This window comes from Oncorhynchus keta, chromosome 5 (assembly GCF_023373465.1).
Source record: "Oncorhynchus keta strain PuntledgeMale-10-30-2019 chromosome 5, Oket_V2, whole genome shotgun sequence".
Classification (NCBI taxonomy): Eukaryota; Metazoa; Chordata; class Actinopteri; order Salmoniformes; family Salmonidae; genus Oncorhynchus; species Oncorhynchus keta.
The window spans coordinates 15,836,033-15,858,833 of NC_068425.1; the positions used below are offsets into that span (position 1 = coordinate 15,836,033).

The 22,801-nt window shown below is 44.2% G+C and overlaps 3 protein-coding genes across 7 annotated transcripts in view; all 3 read left to right on the forward strand.

Moving 5' to 3' along the window:
• The window catches only part of notch3 (notch receptor 3), a 54,748-nt gene extending 50,340 nt beyond the window's left edge, over positions 1-4,408 (forward strand). For both annotated transcript variants that reach the window (XM_052518828.1, XM_052518829.1), the window contains one exon: positions 43-4,408. In XM_052518828.1, the coding sequence (XP_052374788.1) occupies positions 43-1,533 (1,491 nt within the window). In that variant the 3' untranslated portion in view covers positions 1,534-4,408. The remainder of the gene's footprint in view (positions 1-42) is intronic.
• A 418-nt stretch (positions 4,409-4,826) lies between these two features.
• On the forward strand, positions 4,827-6,268 carry LOC118384166 (microfibril-associated glycoprotein 4-like). 2 transcript variants are annotated; one of them, XM_052520061.1, is made up of 4 exons: positions 4,827-4,909; positions 5,381-5,477; positions 5,623-5,790; positions 5,933-6,268. In XM_052520061.1, exons 1-4 carry the CDS (start codon positions 4,904-4,906, stop codon positions 6,028-6,030), a joined length of 369 nt encoding a protein of 122 aa, XP_052376021.1. In that variant the 5' UTR covers positions 4,827-4,903; the 3' UTR covers positions 6,031-6,268. The 2 variants fall into 2 exon arrangements, with proteins under 2 accessions (XP_052376021.1, XP_052376020.1); XM_052520060.1 differs by having other exon boundaries at positions 5,623-6,268.
• A 5,751-nt stretch (positions 6,269-12,019) lies between these two features.
• On the forward strand, positions 12,020-22,598 carry LOC118384550 (shiftless antiviral inhibitor of ribosomal frameshifting protein homolog). Of its 3 annotated transcripts, none has more exons than XM_035771168.2 (9): positions 12,020-12,136; positions 14,357-14,492; positions 15,146-15,195; positions 15,360-15,419; positions 15,751-15,792; positions 15,942-16,097; positions 16,319-16,422; positions 16,513-16,673; positions 16,890-22,598. In XM_035771168.2, exons 1-9 carry the CDS (start codon positions 12,065-12,067, stop codon positions 17,105-17,107), a joined length of 999 nt encoding a protein of 332 aa, XP_035627061.2. In that variant the 5' UTR covers positions 12,020-12,064; the 3' UTR covers positions 17,108-22,598. The 3 variants fall into 3 exon arrangements, with proteins under 3 accessions (XP_035627061.2, XP_052374790.1, XP_052374791.1); XM_052518830.1 differs by lacking the exon at positions 12,020-12,136 and adding an exon at positions 13,477-13,881; XM_052518831.1 differs by lacking the exon at positions 12,020-12,136 and adding an exon at positions 13,477-13,664.
• The last annotated feature ends 203 nt before the right edge of the window (positions 22,599-22,801 follow it).

Here is a 22,801-nt window from a genome sequence, read left to right on the forward strand (position 1 = left end):
CCAACATGTCTATCTCTCTCTCTCTCTCTCTCTGTATATCAGGAGGAGACGCCTCTCTTCCTGGCGGCGCGTGAGGGTAGTTGTGAGGCGGTCAAGGTTCTCCTGGCCCACTTCGCCAACAGGGAGATAACCGACCATATGGACCGTCTGCCTCGGGACATCGCCCAGGAGAGAATGCACCATGACATCGTTCAGCTGCTGGATGAGTACAACACAGTGAGGAGCCCCCAGGGCCACGGAGGGGCCCCACACCACCTGGCCGGGGGACACACCCTGTCCCCCCTCATGTGCCCCCCCAGCGCCTTCATGCCCGGCCTGAAGAACACCCCCCAGGGGAAGAAGAGTCGCCGCCCCGGGGCAAAGGGTTCAGGTCTGGGAGGGCAGCATGCCCAGAACCTGAAGGATTCAGCTAAGGCCCGCAACAAGAAGCTGACCCTGGACATGCAGAGCGCCCTGCTGGAGAGCTCTGTCACCCTGTCCCCCGTCGATTCCCTGGACTCCCCCCGCGGAGGGGCCAACAACGCCGGCTACATCACCAACCCCTGCTCCCCGGTCGCCATGCCCTCCTCAGGGCTCTTCCACTCCTCCATGTCGGTGCCCAGCACTCCCATGGTGCACAGCAGCATGATGGACGGCTCTGGTCCATTCACTGTGTCTCTGGCCCAGCTCAACGACCTGGGAGATGGAGGCATGTCCATGCAGGGCCGCGTGTCCATGGCCAGCCAGGTCAACCAGGGACCCCACGGCTACGTGCTCAACGCCGGCCAGCTGGGACTCAACATGGGCCTGGTGAGCCCTGTCAGCGTGCCCTTCGACTGGCACAGCCGCATGCCCTCCTCCTCTCAGTGCGGGGGACAGGTGGTGAACCTGGTCCACAGCAGCCAGGCGGGCATGCACCCTCAGAGCCCCATGCAGCAGCAGCAGAACAGCCTCATGATGCAGCAGCACCAGCAGCATCAGCAGCACCTGTACCGCAGCGCCCAGCAGGCCATGCTGCAGCCCACGCCTGTCATTTCCAGCACGCCCATCTCCCTCAGCCCCGTCAAGCTGCCCTCCATCGCAGAGCAGCAGCTCCACAACCACTCCATGGCCAGCCAGCAGAGCCTCCGCATGGGCACCTCCTCCCCACCCACCCCCCAGACGACACAGCCCCCTCCAGCCTTCTTCCAGCAGCAGCAGCAGCAGCCTCCTCAGCCCCAGCCAGCCACTCAGCCCACCTCTCCACAGGCCTCCCAGGCCCCTCCTCCCCAGGCCAGTGGCAGCACTGCAGGCTTGGAGGACTACCCCACCCCGCCCTCCCAGCACAGCTACTCCTCCACCCTGGATGCCACCCCCAAGCATTACCTCCGCCTGTCCAGCGAGCATCCCTACTTGACCCCCTCCCCAGAGTCGCCCGAGCCCTGGTCCAGCCCCTCCCCCCACTGTGTGTCTGATTGGTCAGACTCCACCCCCAGCCCGGCGGTGGCCGGTCCTGCCCAAACCCAGATCCCACATGTCCAGGAGTCCAACGGCAAGATGCAGGTGTTTGCATGAACCCCCAAGGCACCTGGTTAACACCTGGTTAACACCTGGTTAACACCTGGTTAACAGAGACCTGCCTGGGGGAGAGGAGAGAGGAGACGACTGGCTGTAAAGGCCTGTGTGTCTGGAGTTTATGCGTCAGCCTGGTTCCAAGATTTCCATTGGATTTGGATTGACAGTGTTTTATCACGAGGACCGTCTGCTAGTGTTGTTTGCAGAGAAAGATTAAAGGGAAAAATGTGTTGTCTGGATATAAAAGAACAGACAATTTAATGAAGTAAGACTTATTCTGTCACAGATGGACTTGTTTTTTTATTATTATAAAAAGTATATGAAGAAAACGAAGTCTTTCATTTCAAAGACTTAGGGATGCTCTCCTGAAAAACTAACAAACTCTTAAAAAAGTAGATAAAAGAAAGAAAAAAGCAACAATGTTGAAGGGAATTCCTTTATTTTTATTTATTGTTTTTTTGTGTTTCTCAGAACTGCCTTTTCAGGTGTTTTCTCAGCCTCTTTCTGTCCTGTCCTCCTCACAGTGTTTCACACTCACCTTTTACATGGAACACATGTCTTGGGCTCACCTGAGTCCAGTGGTGTTACAAGGAAAACAACTAGTGATTCAGTTTCTCCACCCAGCCCACCACCACCACCGGTGTCTAACACTCTGTAGGCAGATCAACATGGGGTTCAGACAGGAAGAGGAAGAGGTCTCGCCTCTCTTGACTGATGTTATTTATTTAGGCCAACAGGTAAAACGATCAGATTGGCTTGGGAACAAATATGTACTCTTTTAAGTTGGCTGTCATTAGTGATATTATGTTCTGATTTGACAAACTAGGGAAAAAAGGACTGACTACATTCCGTAGAAGTATTATGTGTAAGAATGTAGAATGATGGGCGTCTCTGAAGCACTTGACAGGACAAAGCGATGGGAGGGAGGGTGATCAGGGAGGGTGATCAGGGATGGCGATCAGGGAGGGCGATCGGGATCTTTTAAACATTCATTACAGTACGTACATTGGCCAGTGTTCAGTCAGACAGACAACTCAACAGAAACATTGATGTGTTAAAAGTTTAAACTTCCCATTGACTTAAGCCACGTTCTCCCCCAGGCCGTCTGCGTGTCAGTCCCAGGCCGTCTGCGTGTCAGTCCCAGGCCGTTTGCGTGTCAGTCCCAGGCCGTCTGCGTGTCAGTCCCAGGCCGTTTGCGTGTCAGTCCCAGGCCGTTTGCGTGTCAGTCCCAGGCCGTTTGCGTGTCAGTCCCAGGCCGTCTGCGTGTCAGTCCCAGGCCGTTTGCGTGTCAGTCCCAGGCCGTCTGCGTGTCAGTCCCAGGCCGTTTGCGTGTCAGTCCCAGGCCGTCTGCGTGTCAGTCCCAGGCCGTTTGCGTGTCAGTCCCAGGCCGTCTGCGTGTCAGTCCCAGGCATGGCTCGAGTCATCCTAGTCATTAGTCTCATTGGTCCTGGTCTAAAGGGCTTGCCCCCCCAGTCTGCCAACACTATAGTCATGCAGCTTGTTTTCACTCATTCTGAACATTCATTCAGATGAGGGCATTATTATGCCAATTCTAAAATCAGCCTGTCACTGCCCTTTAGTTTTGGTTTTAACTCAGTTATGTGTTGTTGTTTTTTTACATACTGTATATGTGTTGACACCATGGTTACTTTTTTGAACATCTCCTCGGTGTACTAAGCTATGTTTATCAGCTGCTATTCCTTTACCACTCCCCTGCAAACATTCCTGCATGTTGCCTGTCAGTGTGAAAGCATGTTTTTGACTGCTTCTATTCTATTCTTTGACCCCTGGTCCTGTTTTTGTGTAGCCTGAGTCCCACATCTATTTGTGCTCTCTTGCCGACTCCGTTGCTGTCATTGTTATGCGTGTAAGACCGCACACATAGATCTGGGACTCAGGCTAGCTGTCGCGTTGTCCAATAGAAGCACATTCTCTTGCGGTTCCATTGCTAATGGAGGTGTTGGTATGTTCTCCAGCGGTTCAGTTACGGATAAGTCTGTGGACTGATTCCAACTCTGGTGAGCTCCAGTCGTGGTCAGTCAGTGGTCGGTCAGTCGGTCAGTGTGAGGGCCTGGCTTGCAGCATGCAGAGGAGCGTTCCCCTGCATCTTTAGCAGCTTGCACCCCACTAGCCACGGAGAGGACATTTACATATGACTTGTTAGAAGACGTGGAAGGAGAGAACACTACTATGTAGTGCTGCACCCCCCTACTGTAGCTATTTACTATGGATGTCACTCCCCAAGGATCCAACTAACCCTCACCAGACCACTGCTGCTCCCTGGATAGGATACTTACTACTGGGAAAGCCAATCAGATCCTCCTCCCCTGTTCGATTTCATTACTATGTTTCCTTCACTGGTCCAAGCCTGTTCACTATAACCAGCTACTACAGTACAGTCAGACCTGGGAGGTTTCTGGGTTGGACTGATACTAGGTTCAGATTCCAGTTCAGGGTTCATTTAGTGAAGTGTTTATTTGTTGTCCTTTGATTTCCTTTCCTGGCGACACTACTATGCTCTGTCTGTACATTTCAGATATCCCAACTTCTGTCTGTAAATAATGTTTGTCCTGGGTAGATCTACTTGTTTATGATGCATCTTGTGTTTCTAAAAAATGATTATGTACTAAAAAGGACAAAAAGAAAATGTACTTCCTTTTAGGATTATTGTGAAAATTGAGGATGTGACTGATATTTTATTGGTCTTGTATTATTAGAAGTCATAGATATTTTCTATCATTATTATTAATTCCTATACTTGTTTAAAAGTAGTTTAAAAATCATTGTACATAAAAAAAACTGTTCCACAATGTTTCTTTCTACAGACAAAAGTTGTAAAATAAGTCACTTCTAATAAAAACTGTAGGGAACTACATTTCTGTGTATCTTTTTGCATTCATCGTATTTTCACACATTTATATTTGACTTATAATAATGTACTAATTATTAAGTATTACATGTGAATAGAGCAAATCGTTTCAAATGTAGAATATGATGTTGATTGCCATTTTAGTGGATGGTTAAAGGCATCACTACGGCCTTCCTGAGACCTAGAAGTACTGTCTCCCTGGGTTTAGAAATGCCTTAGGATTTCTGGGTCAGTGGTATTGACAGTACCTCTTGAGTACGTTGTTACGGCGCTGAGAGTTGTGAGTTCGTGCCCATGCCCAGTGGATTTCCACTCTGTCACAATTGCACAAAAGTAAATGAGTCTACAAGGGACAGGCATGTTCTTTAAATGGTATAAAACTGAACTTCCAAAGACCTTGCTATTCATAATTATCCTCCATTTCAACGTTACTCTGGGAGCGAGGAAGGATCACAACTTTGGACAACTTCCCTAAGGTCATTTTATCCTATCAGAGAAATAATGAAGGTGAGATTGGTTGCCTTGAATAGGGGGTGGGGGTTTATTATTCTATAATAATCTCTTTAAGTTAAAGTTGACATTAATTGCAGGCTTTGGATGTGCTCATTCTACTACTCCCAGTGGCAATCAATACTCTACCATATGATATCATGCCAATGTATTGTATTGATGTGTATAGAAGGGGCTTTGGACACAGTGGCGTGTACACCATCTACCCTGCAGGAACAAGCTGTGAGGACCAACCTGAAGGGGGAAATGGACCGTGTGTACAGTGACTAGACCTTTTGTTTATAGTCTTTTGGGCTTCATCAAAGTTTGTTTCACTACCAGTACCTCAGGGCTCAATCCATGTTGTTGTTTGCTCAATTAACATTTGAAGTGGAGAATGTTATCAACCAGGAGAGATGGATAAAAATTCCCCTTGTGTGGAACATCTCATATTTCTGTGGAAAATCTCAAAATGCCCCTCCATTCCAGGTGATCCAGAAGAGAAAGGATGGGACAGTGAACCTTTACCATGGATGGGACCAATACAGGAGTGGGTTTGGGCAGGCATCTGGAGAGTACTGGTTAGGTAAGAGCATGACTCACTGGACACATTTGAAATGTCTATGCTGAGATACGAAATGCATTAAATGTCTGTTCATGTGTATTATTACTATCTTTAGTACTCACCTTGTGTTATATGTTCTCCCCCAACACCTTGTGCTCTCCCTCAGGCCTAGAAAACATCCATCTCCTCACTCAGAGGAAGAGGTATGAGTTGAGGGTGGACCTGGGAGACTTCGAAGGAGCTAAAGTCCACATGCAGTACTCCTCCTTCTCTGTCGACTCTGAGCATGAAGGATACAAGCTGCATTTAAGTGGCTTCAAAGATGGAGGTGCTGGTGAGTCTAAAGAACATTTCCATTTCTCCTCCTTTCCCGTGAAACAACAGTATTACCAATCTGAAAGGACTACTTGGTCGATACAGTCTGAAGAAAGTTACACTGTAAATGGAAATGTTGAACAATCCCTTCTGCATTTCAGGAAAATCTATGGATGAACACAATGGGCAGAAGTTCTCCATCTTCGACAAAGACCAGGGCATTCACACTTCAAACGGTGCTAAATCATATCTAGGATGATGGTGGTATGGAGAATGCCACAGTTGTCAATCCCAACGAGGTATATCTGTGGGGCGACTCAATCTATTGTATTGGTATCAACTGGATGTATTGGAAAGGTTATAAATACTCTTTAAACACCATTGAAATGAAGATAAGGCCTGTGGTATAAGTTCAGAACCTCTTACACTCACACTTTGCATTCAAATATTACCTTTCAAATTATGAAAATATTTGGAAAGCCACTGAAGTTTAAACATTTTAAAGCTAATAAATTGAAGAGAAAAAAGCTTTGTCTCATTTTATTGAAGTGTTGCCAGTCTTACCGTAAACCATTACACTGTTAAAATACAGTAGTAACACACTAATATCCTCTAAAAGCTGAAGGAACGGTTGAAGGAGTCCCGATTGGTCTGAGACACACTGAGCCCTTAGTCCGTACGGCTAGGTTACCAGGTTTGATTAGAGGCCCACAAACATCAGTCCTTAACTTGTCTCATCTCAGTCTCATCTTTGTTGCACAGTCATTGATAGTTTAAGAAGTGGTTATGAATGTTCATAAGGAAGGTTTCTGGTCTGAGGCGTGGGTCTTTTACTAAGGAGTTATCAGGAAGGTCTCAACAGTACTCTTCTGTTGTGTCTATGCACAAACACTCTCTTTTCTGTATACATCAATGATGTTGATCTTGCTGCTGGTGATTCTCTGATCCACCTCTATGCAGACGACACCATTCTGTATACTTCTGGTCCCTCCTTGGACACTATGTTAACTAACCTCCAGACGAGCTTCAAAGCTATACAACTCTCCTTCCGTGGCCTCCAACTGCTCTTAAACGCAAGTAAAACTAAATGCATGCTCTTTAACCGATCGTTGCCCGCACCTGCTCGCCCGTCTAGCATCACTACTCTGGACGGCTCTGACTTAGAATACGTGGACAACTACAAATACCTGGATGTCTGGTTAGACTGTAAACTCTCCTTCCAGACTCACATTAAGCATCTCCAATCCAAAATTAAATCTAGAATCGGCTTCCTATATCGCAACAAAGCATCCTTCACTCATGCTGCCAAACATACCCTCGTAAAACTGACCATCCTACGGATCCTCGACTTCGGTGATGTCATCTATAAAATAGCCCCCAACACTCTACTCAACAAACTGGATGCGGTCTATCACAGTGCCATCCGTTTTGTCACCAAAGCCCCATACACTACCCACCATTGCGACCCGTACGCTCTTGTTGGTTGGCCCTCGCTTCATACTCGTCGCCAAACCCACTGGCTACAGGTTATCGCTAGGTAAAGCCTGTTTTCTTTTGTTCTACTATATTATTGACTGTATGTTTATTCCATGTGTAAGTCTGTGTTGTTGTATGTGTCGAATTGCTACGCTTTATATTGGCCAGGTCGCAGTTGTAAATGAGAACTTGTTCTCAACTAGGCTACCTGTTTAAATAAAGGTGGGAAAAAGAAAAGGAAATGACTAGCAGAGAAGAGAAGGGGGCTTGTCCACTGCAGACTGTAGTCACTCAATGACTCATGCCTTCTGCTCTCTCTATCCCCCTATCTCTCCTCACTAGGTTATTCACTCTGTCTCTCCAACCTTCTGCTCTCTCTATCCCCCTATCTCTCCTCACTAGGTTAGTCACTCTGTCTCTCCAACCTTCTGCTCTCTCTATCCCCCTATCTCTCCTCACTAGGTTATTCACTCTGTCTCTCCAACCTTCTGCTCTCTCTATCCCCCTATCTCTCCTCACTAGGTTATTCACTCTGTCTCTCCAACCTTCTGCTCTCTCTATCCCCCTATCTCTCCTCACTAGGTTATTCACTCTGTCTCACCAACCTTCAGCTCGCTCTATCCCCCTATCTCTCCTCACTAGGTTATTCACTCTGTCTCTCCAAACTTCTGCTCTCTCTATCCCCCTATCTCTCCTCACTAGGTTATTCACTCTGTCTCTCCAACCTTCTGCTCTCTCTACCCCCCTATCTCTCCTAACTAGGTTATTCACTCTCTCTCCAACCTTCTGCTCTCTCTATCTCCCTATCTCTCCTCACTAGGTTATTCACTCTGTCTCTCCAACCTTCTGCTATCTCTATCCCCCTATCTCTCCTCACTAGGTTATTCACTCTGTCTCTCCAACCTTCTGCTCTCTCTATCCCCCTCTCTCCTCACTAGGTTATTCACTCTGTCTCTCCAACCTTCTGCTCTCTCTATCCCCCTATCTCTCCTCACTAGGTTATTCACTCTGTCTCACCAACCTTCAGCTCGCTCTATCCCCCTATCTCTCCTCACTAGGTTATTCACTCTGTCTCTCCAAACTTCTGCTCTCTCTATCCCCCTATCTCTCCTCAATAGGTTATTCACCTTCTCCAACCTTCTGCTCTCTCTACCCCCCTATCTCTCCTCACGCAATTTACATAAGTTTTAAACCGTTGGTTTAGGAGATTGGGCTGGTGATTCCGTGACTCAGTTCTCTTAGGTGTGACAGAGTGGTGGGGCCGGTGGGGGTTGTGCTACATTTGTTAAAGAGAGGATGGCATGTGTAGGAGTAATAGAAATAAAGTTGAAGTCTGAAGTTTACATAAACTTTGTCATTAAAACTTGTTTTTCAACTACTCCACAATTTATGAAGAACACCATCCCAACCGTGAAGCACGGGGGTGGCAGCATCATGTTGTGGGGGTGATGGGGGTGACGGGGGTGGCAGCATCATGTTGTGGGGGTGATGAAACCAAGATTGAGCTATTTGTCCTGAATACGAAGCATCACGTCTGGACAAACCTAGCACCTTCCCTACGGTGAAGCATGGTGGTGGCAGCATCATGCTGTGAGATGTTTTTCAGCGGCAGGGATGAGAAGACTAGTCAGGATCGAAGGGAAAGATGAATGGAGCAAAGTACAGAGAGATCCTTTATGAAAATCTGCTCCAGAGCGCTCAGGACCTCAGGCTGGGGCGAAGGTTCACCTTCCAACATGACAACGACCCTAAGCACACACCCAAGACAACGCAGGAGTGTCTTCGGGACAAGTCTCTGAATGTCCTTGAGTGGCACAGCCAGATCCCAAAGGTGCGTTAACAAAGTACTGAGTAAAGGGTCTGAATACTTATGTAGTTGTAATATCAGTTTTTTAGTTTTGATACATTTGCCAAAAAATTGAAAAAAACTGTTTTTGCTTTGTCATTATGGGGTATTGTGTATGGATTGATGAGAAAAAAAATAACAATTTAATACATATTTGAATAAGGCTGTAATGTAACAAAATGTGGAATGGTCAAGGGGTCTGAATACTTTCCGAATGCACTGTGTATGGAACCCAAAGGGCTTCTGACTTGAACCAAAAGGCGCCCTTCACAGATGAAAGCATGTTCACACACTGAACACATGTGACAGACGTGACAGAGTCTGGAGACGCCGTGGAGAACGTTCTGCTGCCTGCAACATCCTCCAGCATGACTGGTTTGGCGGTAGGTCAGTCATGGTGTGGGGAGGCATTCCTTTGGGGGGCCGCACAGCCCTCCATGTGCTCGCCAGAGGTAGCGTGACTGCCATTAGGTACCGAGATGAGATCCTCAGACCCCTTGTGAGACCATATGCTGGTGCAGTTGGCCCTGGGTTCCTCCTAATGCAAGACAATGCTAGACCTCATGTGGCTGGAGTGTGTCAGCAGTTCCTGCAAGAGGAAGGCATTGATGCTATGGACTGGCCCGCCCGTTCCCCAGACCTGAATCCAATTGAGCACATCTGGGACATCATGTCTCGCTCCATCCACCAACGCCACGTTGAACCACAGACTGTCCAGGAGTTGGCGGATGCTTTAGTCCAGGTCTGGGAGGAGATCCCTCAGGAGACCATCCGCCACCTCATCAGGAGCATGCCCAGGCGTTGTAGGGAGGTCATACAGGCACGTGGAGGCCACACACACTACTGAGCCTCATTTTGACTTGTTTTAAGGACATTACATCAAAGTTGGATCAGCCTGTAATGTGGTTTTCCACTTTAATTTTGAGTGTGACTCCAAATCCAGACCTCCATGGGTTGATAAATTTGATTTCCATTGATAATTTTGTGTGATTTTGTTGTCAGCACATTCAACTATGTAAAGAAAAAAGTATTTAATAAGAATATTTAATTCATTCAGATCTAGGATGTGTTATTTTAGTGTTCCCTTTATTTTTTTTAGCAGTGTATTTTACATTCTTCAAAGTAGCCACCCTTTGCCTTGATGACAGCTTTGCACACTCTTGGCATTCTCTCAAACAGCTTCACCTGAAATGCCATTCCAACAGTCTTGAAGGAGTTCCCACATATGCTGAGCACTTGTTGGGTGTTTTTCCTTTACTCTGTGGTCCAACTCCTCCCAAATCATCTCAATTGTGTTGAGATCGGGTGATTGTGGAGGCCAGGTCATCTGATGCAGCACTCCATCACTCTCCTTCTTGGTCTAATAGTCCTTACACAGCCTGGAGGTGTGTTGGGTCGTTGTCCTGTTGAAAAACGAATGATAGTCCCACTAAGCGCAAACCAGATGGGATGGCGTATCATAGCAGAATACTGTGGTAGCCATGTTGGTCAAATGTGCCTTGAATTCAAAATAAATCACAGACAGTGTCACAAGCAAAGCACCCCACGCCATCACACCACCTCCTCCATGCTTCACAGTGGAAGCCACACATGCAGAGATCATCCGTTCACCTACTCTGCATTGTAACCAAAAATCTCACATTTGGGCTCATCAGACCAAAGGACAGATTTCCACAAGTCTAATGTCCATTGCTCGTGTTTCTTGGCCCAAGCAAAGTCTCTTCTTATTATTGCTGTCCTTTAGCAGTGGTTTCTGTGCAGCAAATCGACCATGAAGGCCTGATTCATGCAGTTTCCTCTGAACAGTTGATGTTGAGATGTGTCTGTTACTTGAACTCTGTGAAGCATTTATTTTGGCTGCAATTTCTGAGGCTAGTAACTCTAATGAACTTGTCCTCTGCAGCAGAGGTAACTCTGGGTCTTCCTTTCCTGTGGCGGTCCTCATGAGAAACAGTTTCATAATGGCGCTTGACGTTTTTTGCGACTGCACTTGAAGAAACTTTTCCGGATTGGCTGACCTTCATGTCTTTAAAGTAATGATGGAATGTTGTTTATCTTTGCTTATTTGAGCTGTTCTTGCCATAATATGGCAAGATTTTACCAAATAGGGTTTATCTTCTGTATACCACCCGTATCTTGTCAAAACACAACTGATTGGCTTAAACGCATTAAGAAGGAAAGACATTTGACAAATTAACTTTTAACAAGGCACACCTGTTAATTGAAATGCATTCCAGTTGACTACATCATGAAGCTGGTTGAGAGAATGCCAAGTGTGCAAAGCTGTAATCAAGGCAAAGGGTGGCTACTTTGAAGAATCTACAATCTAAAATATATTTTGTTGTTTAACACTTTTGTGGTTAATACATGATTCCATATGTGTCATTTAATAGTTTTATAATATATGCCATTTAGCAGACGCTTTTATCCAAAGCGACTTACAGTCATGTGTGCATACATTCTACGTATGGGTGGTCCCGGGAATCGAACCCACTACCCTGGCGTTACAAGCGCCATGCTCTACCAACTGAGCTACAGAAGGACCATGTCTTCACTATTATTCTACAATGTAGAAAATAGTAAAAATAAAGAAAACCCCTTGACTGAGTAGGTGTGTATAAACTTTTGACTGGTAATGTACATAGAGAGAGATTGTGTGAAAAGGTTAGAGAGACTGGACAGGGTTGGGGTTTGGGTGGTGTAGTGGGGGGAGTAAATGGGAGGGAGGTGGTATTTCACTTTCTTAGATGAACAGGCCTAATGAAGATAATTACTTTTTGGTGGGCTGTGACTGGCCTTACACTCCAGTACAGTAGGTGGTGGTGTATGCACCTTAAAAGTTGGATGCGATCCACCAATCCAATCCCAAAGAAGAAGGAGCAGAGCGGGCTGGTTGGAACGGTTCACTTGAAAGGGGTTCTGAAGAGGAATCCTGGAGCAAGAACAGGGATATTGGGACAGGGACACAGAAATGTGGATTTCTGAGGAGGAATGGAGGTGGAAAAAGAGGAAGAGGCGGTTGAAGAGAATGAGGAAAGCAGAGGTTGGATTTGAATCTGGAGGAAGATGGAGATAAAAATGGAGATGGGGTGTTGAAAAATGATTGGTGTCAAACAGAGTGAGCCATGAGCCAGACTGAGTTCTAGAGGAGAAATTGAAGTGTCATTGAACAAAATACAAAATAATCTAGTTCAATAGGAGTGACATTTTTGGAGAAAGTGGACCCTTGCCTTTTGGCAGATCCATTTGTGGTTTCAGGATGGGTGGGAAAGGAGTTGTTTACAGTAGAATCCGTGAAGGTAACCTGAAGTGGACTTTTTCTTTTTGTTTATGTTTCTTCTGACCCAAGGAAGCAGGCGTACCGTGTCACGCAACTTGGGTCAAGATCTGCTTCATGCTTTGCTCTTGATACCCTCCGTTTGGCGCGACACAGACCTGGTGGTGAGCGTGGTGAAACAGAGTCTTTACCAGACAAAGTCATGTTAGGATATATCATCCTCTTAGAGTGTTTGTGGTGAATCCACTGCTCTGTTTCAGGTACAATGTTTATGGTCATGTTGCAGCAGTGTGCAGGAGGGAGATTCCAAGATGTGAGAAGTGTGCAGGAGGGCATTGGACAGAGGATTGTGTAGTTTTGGTAAAGTTGTGTGTGTCAACTGTAGTGGTGCCCATGTTGCTGGGGATCGGAAGTGTCCGGTATGAGAGTGGCAAGTTGAAGTGGCCAGAGCGTAGCGCAGAAGGTGTTGTATTCCGAGGCAGTGAAGAAAGTAGAGGCAGATGGGTCAAAGGTGAGAAATCCTGAGAGGAGCCCAGTGAGTCGTAGATCTGTGTCAGCACAGAGGGAGATGCCATAGTGTTTTGAGCTTCAGTGAGGCTGCCTTCTCAGCGTTCATAGCAATGGTTATCAGCTGTATCGCAGAAAGGGAACGTAAATCACAGAAAATAAATGTTGTGGTGGCAGCTGCAGAGAAGTATTTGGGTATATGAGATTTGAATTCAGAAGAGTTACAGGGTGTGTTGAGTGGGGGTGTCCCGTCCTCCCAGGCCGTTGGCATGGTGTAGGAGCAGGAGTGTAGCTGGCAGATGGGTGTGAGATTTTTTAGATGTTTTTTTTATGAAATATTGGTATATAGTTGTAGGGTTGGTTGGTGGTGAAATGTATATGTATTACCCCTTTTTATTTTTGTATAATGTGATTGAACATACACTGCCGCACAGTAGGTGGCGAAATGCACAAACAAAATGTGCAACGCCATGATACCAAATAATAAGAAGAAGAGGTAGCGGGGGCTGGTTGTGTGTTCATTGGTTGGTGTGTATTTGTTTTTACGGTGTGTGGCGTGCGTGGGCGTGCGTGGACGCGTGGTACGTATGACCAGTCTAATGATACGTTCAAAACAACTCGGAACTGGGAATCCCGAAATCCGACTTCAGTGTGTTGAAAAGAAATGGGAACTCGTACAACAAATGGGGCTCTGACTGGAAAAAGAATCATTTGAACGGTCATCCAACTCGGAATTTCAACTCGTGAACTCGGGCCTCTTTCCAGAGCTCCGACTTTTCACCCTAACGTAATGATCTGACATTGTATTGTTCCAAGATCCCAGTGGTTTTGAACGCGCCGTCTTATCAAAGTGAAAGTTGTTAACGTTAGTCAACACACTGCAACTGCAGCGCTACAAGGAAATATATCGATTGTTGCTAAATATGTTGCTATAGAACGACATATGCAAGGGTAGAAAAAGCCTAGACGATAACAAAATGAGCTGTCTGCAAGATGAATTTGAGGTAGGCTACGGTAAACTTAGTTTTAATTTGGCCAGTAACACTGTTTTACATGGTCGATTTGTATGCGCCTTTCTTGTTTGTATTGTAGTCCTACGGATCAAATGTCCAATTTGTGTTTTGGTCGATGTGAAACTTTTAACGCTGGATAATAATGATGTTTTTTTCTCTCACATTTCTCATACGTTTAGCCTAAACCTAAATAACGTCATCAAACACTATAGAGTTATTACACTTTATAAATAGGCCTATGTGGTTAGAGAGGACAGGGCAAGAGCAGTGTGTGTTTCATTGTGCGTTGTGTTGTGATCTGTTTTTGAATAAACCATGTCCTTAGGCTGCATTTGCATTTGTTGCAATGTTCGATCGATCTTCCTGTTGAATGTGCCTGATCTTCTATTTTATTTACAACATGATTGACACCAGCCTGTTTATTTTAGATTCTTATTGTCCTTTTCTTAATTGTCTGTTAACTCAGCTGGAGAAAAGTGTCCGGCGGTTCAGGGAGACATTCCATGGAAAGATAGCGGTGGAAAAGGCAACCTTACTGATGAGACGCTATGCCAACAAACATCAAATGGTCACCTGGGCAGTTATACTGAAGAAAGGCAACGGTAAAGAAATGGTTGACAGTAGATGCAAACCCCAGTCATAACACCATAGGAAACCCTATGGAGGGTGTTCCAAGACACCGGGTCCAGTACTAAAAAGCTTGTTCAATGGGGATTCTCCGTTAAATGTGCCCTTAGTCCAGGAACAGAACTAGGATTCATCTGTCCTGGAAACTATCCCTTAAAGGGGCAATCTGCATTTGCTACATCCGTTTGTTGGACTTATGCATTTATGATATGTGCCCATTGATTCTTGAATAATATAACTTATAAATGCTTCATGAGCTTAGTTCAACTGTCGTAACCCATCAGAACCCCAAATATAAGCTTGTTTTACTTCATTGTTTGAAAACAAAGTAAATGAAAAACAAACACTATATAGCCTCAAAACATGGTGTAACTATCATTTTTATATTATGGATGGTCAGCCTTGCATCCGTAGCTCTGTGTATACATTTAAAAGTCCCTACATTTTTTTACAGAAACATGGGCGAGGAAGACTGTTATTGTTTCAGCTGCTGATGGCCTCTTTAACCTCTCTTCAGACATGGTCTCGGGTGGTTTAACAACCAGACCCATTTTATTTGCTTTAAAGGGTTGGCCATGTTGACAATCTAATCTCGGACTCTTCCTCTTTCTCTACTCTTGTCGTGCAGAGCTGGATGATGAGGACAGAAAATGCTTACAGACGGATCAGGCAGTCAAGGTTACATTAATACATTCCATACTATTCTCTGTCGCTTTGTGTGTGTATTTGGATTAGGGGTGTATCCAGGCGGGTCTGTATTTCTTTGAAAATGTGATCTTTGTGGTCATAACCATGACAGTTCAGTTGTACCTTGACCCTTGACCCACCTCTCTCTCTTTCAGAATGTGGTGCAGAGACTCACAGCTGAGGACAGGGAACCTCAGGTCCCTCCTGCACAACAGGTACAACACAGTCACAGTGTTAGTTAGTCCGTCTTTCATTGGGTTAAAGAATCAATGTTCATCAGAAGACATCTGGATTTCAGGCATTTTAGTATAATGCAAAAATCTCTGTTGATTTTGAAGTTCCATATTCCATAACCATATTGGTAATGGGTAATAACACATTGGGAATAGATTTGTGAGCTATTATAACAACACTGTTCAAGGGCTGGAAGAGAGAATAAAACTCCTATCATATTACATTTGTCCTATATCCAATCTGATAATCAGGTTGGTAAATTGGTTGCCTTGACTATTTCTAATTCTATGACTTACATTGTCTTTCCTACAGCCCCGAGGTAGCAGACAGCCTGAAGACGATAATGATATCAAGGTCAGTCATCCACAGACTATTTACCGACTTTACTGGTGGGGAAAGAGATTAAGGGTTAATGGTTAAGTGGATGGCTAACTGAAAGGTGTGTGTGCGCATCGGTGTGTCCCTGTCATTATGTGTGTGGCTCGTGTGTGTTGAGTCTTCAGGAGCTGGGAGAGCGTCTGCGGGTCCTGCCTCTCACTGAGAAGAACAAGAGAATGTTTGATAATGCCCAGCGCCACCTCACCCCCTCTGTCCTGCACCAGTTTGCCTGCCAGACCTGTGACAAGGACTGGTGGCGTCGGGTACCCCAGAGGAAGAGGGTAATGCTCTTCCATACATACCCACCTGGTATCCACCGTGGTCTTCACACATCTCTGTTTGATATGCATGCCAAACCCATTCATAATAGTTCAAATGTATTTCTCCATGCCTGTGTCTGTAACTGTGTTCCTGTTACCTTGTTACTTTGTCTTAGAATGTGTATTTCACATGGCCAGTTCATCTACTAACTGGGGTCTCCACTGACTGTCATCTCTCCTAGGTATCTCGCTGTCACCTGTGCAAGAAGAAATATGACCCTGTCCCTTATGACAAAATGTGGGGTATTGGAGAGTTCTGCTGCACCAAATGCACACGCTCCTTCAGGTAAAAACTGGAGCGTCCTGTACATGTGTGATTATGAGAAATGATAAATGTGATTTAATCTCTATGCACTTGGTTTGATTTGTCCATCAGGGGCTTTGGGAGGATGGATTTGGGCTCCCCCTGCTACTCCTGCCGAACTCTGGTGATCCCAACAGAGATTCTTCCTCCACGCAAGGGAGGGGTAGGAGGAGCAGGACCCAGAAAACCTATCCCACACAGCTGCCTCGCTGAGGACTGTTACAACAGACAAGGTTAAACTACACACACACACACACACACACACACACACACACACACACACACACACACACACACACACACACACACACACATTGCGCTGTACAGTGCAATGTACTGTGGTTTGTAGAGTGTGTTACTACAAACAAGTACCACAAGATGGCGGCCTTTTACATGTCTGTCTGGCTGCTGGCTCCAGCCAACTAACTGGCCTTGTACTTCCATGCCAGAGCCCCATGTTCCTGGGACAGAGTGTGTCCACCCCCGCAGTCGCCAGAGGAACAGGAAGCCTCGCGTGGTCAATCCCAGCTCCGTCCACATCAGCTCCGGCTCCACCGTCAACACCTGCCTGAGCCAAGGAAGCCTGGAGAACCTGTACGACCTCATCATGGATGACATCAGAGAGGAGAGTGAAGAGGACAACAGTAGTGGTAGCAGCAGCAGCTAGAGCAGCACTGATGTTACCAGTGACCAACAGTCGTGAGCAGCTTCCATGCTTCCCCAATTGTGCTTCCAACGATCAGGATATGATCACTTTTCTTAGGTTCACATTCAGTGTAAGGATGGCATCTCATAGGCCTACTGACATAGTATTGGTTGTACTTTCCTTTCATTTTTAAAAACCATGAAAATACCGCTCAATATTCACAACAGTCAGATGATATAAGTGAGATGATATAACTAGTTTCATGTTTTGCTTTTGTCTTTGTTTATGCTTCTTGAAGTGTTGCCACGTGTTGTTGCTGCTGCTTTGTTAATGTGTGAATGATAAGGGGAGATTGACCGCACTGGCTACTGCCCATAATCCTGACTTTACTTTTGGTTACCTATTCAGGAGATACCTTTCTAGTAATGTGTGTGTTTAAATAGATTTGTCATATCAACTTGAACAAGAATATATCATAAAACACAAATAATGCATTTTGCCCCCCCCCCCCAAAAAATAATGCATTATGAAATCTTACTATTATTCATTTTCAATACGACTCGGGTTCAAATCAAATTGTATTTGTGACATGCACTGAATACAACAGGTGAAATGTTGAAGACTTACCGTGAAATGTTACTTACAAGCCCTTAACCAGCAATGCAGAGTTTTAAAAAAGTATGAATATAAGAAAATATTCAAAAACGTAACACAATAAAATAACAATAACGAGGCTATATATATAGGGGTTCCCAATACAGAGTCAATGTGCGGGGTACAGGTTAATTTAGGTAATATGTACATGTAGATAGGGGTAAAGTGACTATGCATAGATAATAAACAGCAAGTAGAAGCAGGGTAAAAAAAAAGGGTGTCAATGCAAATAGTCCGGGTGGCCATTTGATTAAGTGTTCAGGATTCTTGTGGCTCGGGGATAGAAGCTATTAAGGAGCCTTTTGGATCTAGACTTGGCGCTCTGGTGTCGCTCGCCGTGCGGTAGCAGAGAGAACAGCCTGATATGGGTGGCTGGATTCTTTCACCATTTTTAGGAGGAAAAATCACAGACATGCCACCATGGATTTTAATATATCACTGTAAATCATTTAGAAGATACCTGTACACCAATAAAGCACAATTTATTCTGTTTGTTTCAGAATAACCTGAGAAAAACCTTTACAGTGGGGTTCAAAGTTATTGATAAAGATAAGCAATATTGACTTTATAAAATAAAGAATTCAAACACAGCTATATTGTAAGCGGAAACATTTTGAGAAATTGTTATTTTATACTAATACAATTCCTCAGACGAAGAGATGTTGTTTAACAGATAATATTATTTTTCTCTCAAAAAGGTAGTGGTCAAAATTATTTACACCCCTTAATATTCTTAGAAATAAAATAGTCAAAAATGTTGTATTTGGTCCCATGTTCCTAGCACACAATGACTACATCAAGATTGTGACTACAAACGTTTTGGATGCATTTGCAGTTCGTTTAAGTTGTGTTTCAGATCATTTTGTGCCCAATAGAAATTAATGGTAAATCGTGTATGGTGTCTTTTTGGAATCACTTTTATTGTAAATAAGAATATAATGTTTCTAAACACTTCTACATTAATGTGGGTGCTACCTTGATTGCGTATAATCTTTAATGAATCGTAAATAATGATGAGTGAGAAAGTTACAGAGGGACTAAGCTCCTAGGTATAACATTGGATGGTCAATTATCATATTGACTAAGTTGTTATGAAGATGGGGAGGGGTATGTCCCAACTTGATTACTGTCCGGTAATATGGCCAAATGATGCAAAGAAAAACCTAGCAAATCTGCAGCTGGTTGAAAACGACAGCACGCCTTGCCTTTACAGTGCATTCGAAAAGTATTCAGACCCCTTAACTTTTTCCACATTTTGTTACGTTACAGCCTTATTCTAAAATTGATTCAATAGTTTTTTTTTCTCATCAATCTATACACCCCATAATGACAAAGCAAAAACTGGTTTTTAGAAAAAAATTCTAATTTATAAAAAATAAAAAATTGATATCACATGTACATAAGTATTCAGACCCTTTACTCGGTACTTTGTTTAAGCACCTTTTGGCAGCAATTACAGCCTCGATTCTTCTTGGGTATGACACTACAAGCTTGGCACACCTGTATTTGGGAAGTTTCTCACATTCTTCTCTGCAGATCTTCTCAACCTCTGTCAGGTTGGATGGGGAGCGTTGCTGCACAGCTATTTTCAGGTCTCTCCAGAGATGTTCGAGTTTTAAGTTCCTCGGCGTACACATCACGGACAAACTGAAACACAGACAGCGTGGTGAAGAAGGCGCAGCAGCGCCTCTTCAACCTCAGTAGGCTGAAGAAATTCGGCTTGTCACCAAAAACACTCACACACTTTTACAGATGCACAATCGAGAGCATCCTGTCGGGCTGTATCACCGCCTGGGACGGCAGCTGCACCGCCCATAACCAAAAGGCTCTCCAGAGGGTAGTGAGGTCTAGCATAAAAGCCTGATTGGTGAAGTCCTGCAGAGATGGTTGACCTCTGGAAGCTTCCCTGATATCCACAGAGGAACTCTGGAGCTCTGTCAGAGTCACCATCAGGTTTTTGGTCACCTCCCTGACCAAGGCCGTTTTTCCCCGATTGCTCAGTTTGGCTGGGTGGCCAGCTCTGGGAAGAGTCTTGGTGGTTCTAAGCTTCTTCCATTTAGGATGGAGGCCACTGTGTTCTTGGGGACCTTCAATGCTGCAGAAATGTTTTGGTACCCTTCCCCAGGTCTGTGCCTCGACACAATTCTGTCTTGGAGCTCCTCGGACAATTCCTTTGACCTCATAGCTTGGTTTTGCTCAGACATGCACTGTTAACTGTGGTACCAAATCATGTCCAATCAATTTAATTTACCACAGGTGGACTCCAATCAAGTTGTCGAAACATCTCAAGGATGATCAATGGAAACAGGATGCACTTGAGTTCAATTTCATGTCTCATAGCAAAGGGTCTGAATACTTATGTAAATAAGGTATTTCTGTTTTTTATTTTTAACAAACTTGCAACAATTTCCAAAAACTGTTTTTGCTTTGTCATTATGGGGTATTGTGTGCAGATTAATAAGGATAATGAAAAATAAACATTTTTAGAATAAGGCTATAACTTAACAAAATGTGGAAAAGGGGAAGGGGTCTGAATACCTTCCGAATGCACAGTAACTGCATAACATCAACAACATGCATGCCAATCTTTCCTTGTTGAGGGTTAAAGAGAGATTAAATACTTATCTTGTAGTTTTTATAAGAAATATTACTTTGATGAGAATTCCAGATTGTCTGCATAATCAAATAACATACATCTCAGACACACATACATACCCCACAAGACAGGGGACTCGCCATAGTATTATACAGAGCCATGATCACATGGAACCCCCCTTCTATCTCCAATTACTCAAGCACATATCAAAATGACCTAAAAATGTTTTATAAAACAACATCTCACGGCACAATAGGAGCTGTGAAATGACACACTCTAACAAAGTTTAAGGCACTGCGTCTCAGTGCTTGAGGCGTCACTACAGACACCCTGGTTAGATTCCATGCTGTATCACAACCGTCCGCGATCCCATTTGGAGGCGCACAATTGGCCCAGCGTTGTTCGGGATTGGCCGGTGTAAGCCGTCATTGTAAATAAGTATTTGTTCTTAACTGACTTGCCTAGTTAAATAAAGGTAAAATATATATATTTTAAATACATTCTTTAGTTGTATTGTTTGTATATCGTTGTATTTTATATTTGTGTGGCGGTTCTTGTCTATCAGTGTTTTGTTACTTGTCGTGTTGTATGTGTGGACCCCAGGAAGAGTAGCTGCTGCTTCAGAAAAAGCTAATAGGGATTCTAATAAACCAATAAAACCAGTAGTCTTTCAGGATTTTCTGACACAATACATTAATTACCATTCATTTCTATTGGGCACAAAATCATCTGAATCACAACCAAAACTAACTGCAAATGCATCCAAGTTTGTAGAGTCACAAGCTTGATGTATTCATTGTTTGTTAGGAATATGGGACCAAATACTAAACTTTTGACTACTTTATTTGTACAAATCTTTAAGGGTGTCAATCATTTGGACTCCTACCTTTTTGAGAAAAATGGTATTACTTGTTAAGAAAAATCTATTTTTCTTTAGCAATTGTATTGCTGTAAAATGTTATAATTTCCCACTTGTTTTTGAGCGTACAATATAGCCCAGTATTTGAATAATTCATTTTATACAGTCATTATTCCTCATCTTTATCAAGGGTGTCAATTATTTCAGACCCGCTATACACACTCTTTGTCCCTGGAAAATAATATTTGTTTGCCAAATTGAAGCATATGGAAAGCAGTTATGAGCTTGGAAATGCCTCGGGATGAATCTCTTTACAAGATTATCTTTCCCTGAGGAAGGAGTAAAAGTTTATTGATGATTTATAAATGATCAATAGAATAACGTGGTTATATCGTTATTACTTTCATTTAAATGGCATCACATTATGTGTTACCCTGATATCTTCATATAATAAACAGAAGGTCGGACTAAATGGCAAGATCCCGCTGAGTATTGAATACACAACTCATTCATTGACTCAATACAGTGGCTTGCCATCCCATGTGTGATTTAACATTGCTTATCTTCCGATGTGACAGTTATAGTTTAGTGAAAAGGGGTTGACTTGATTATAAAGCCCACAGTGCGTCAGTAGTTTACCACACAGTAGCTAGTGGTGTGGAGAGGAGATGAAGGCAGATGCCTCTCAGTGACTCGCTCTTTAAAAATCAATTTCTTAACAGGGTGTACCTCACAGCTCAGTCTGGCAGGTAGTGAGATCTAGCCCATCTGTGACACACACACATACGTTGCAGTGGAGAGTGAGTGTGTACCATAAGGCAACACACCAACTAACTGACTGATGTTTGATTTTAGTTTAACTGCTTTCCAATCAGTCGAGGACTTTAGAGGAAACATGCCTCAAAGACCCATGCTGGTCTCTCAGGCAAATTATTGAGTCAATCCATCATTGAGGGAAATGCCCAGTCATATGAATGATGTTGTCACGACTTCCGCCGAGGTTGGTCCCTCCTTGTTCGGGCGGCGTTCGGCGGTCGACGTCTCCGGTCTTCTAGCCATCGCCGATCCAACTTTAATTTTCCATTTGTTTTGTCTTGTTTTCCCGCACACCTGGTTTGCATTCCCTCATTACTCGTCTTGCATATAACCCTCTGTTTCCCCCCATGTCTGGGTGTGGAGTTCTGTAAAGTAGTGTGCAACTGGCTGCAGGGAAGTCAGGCACAGGAGAGCAGAAATGGGTAGCAAACGGAGCCCTTTATTGAGGCGAACAGAACACGGTACTATGAAAACTAAACACACACGGGTTACAATAACGCGGCGCAAACCAGCCTGGAGTACACATACATTTACAGAAAACAATTCCACACACTGACATTAAAAATAAAGATAAATCCTTGAATGAGTAGGTGTGTCCAAACTTTTTTGACTGGTACTGTATGTGCATAAATATGATATAGCACCACGACTATACCCTGATGAAGACAGCTTGTCTGTCGAAAACGTTGGTTATTAGGTTATAGAATGAGTGTGTCTAGAATAGAATAGAATGAGTGCGTCTAGTTTGTCTAGAATTCATATGGACAGAAGCAGTCTAATTTATTCCCTG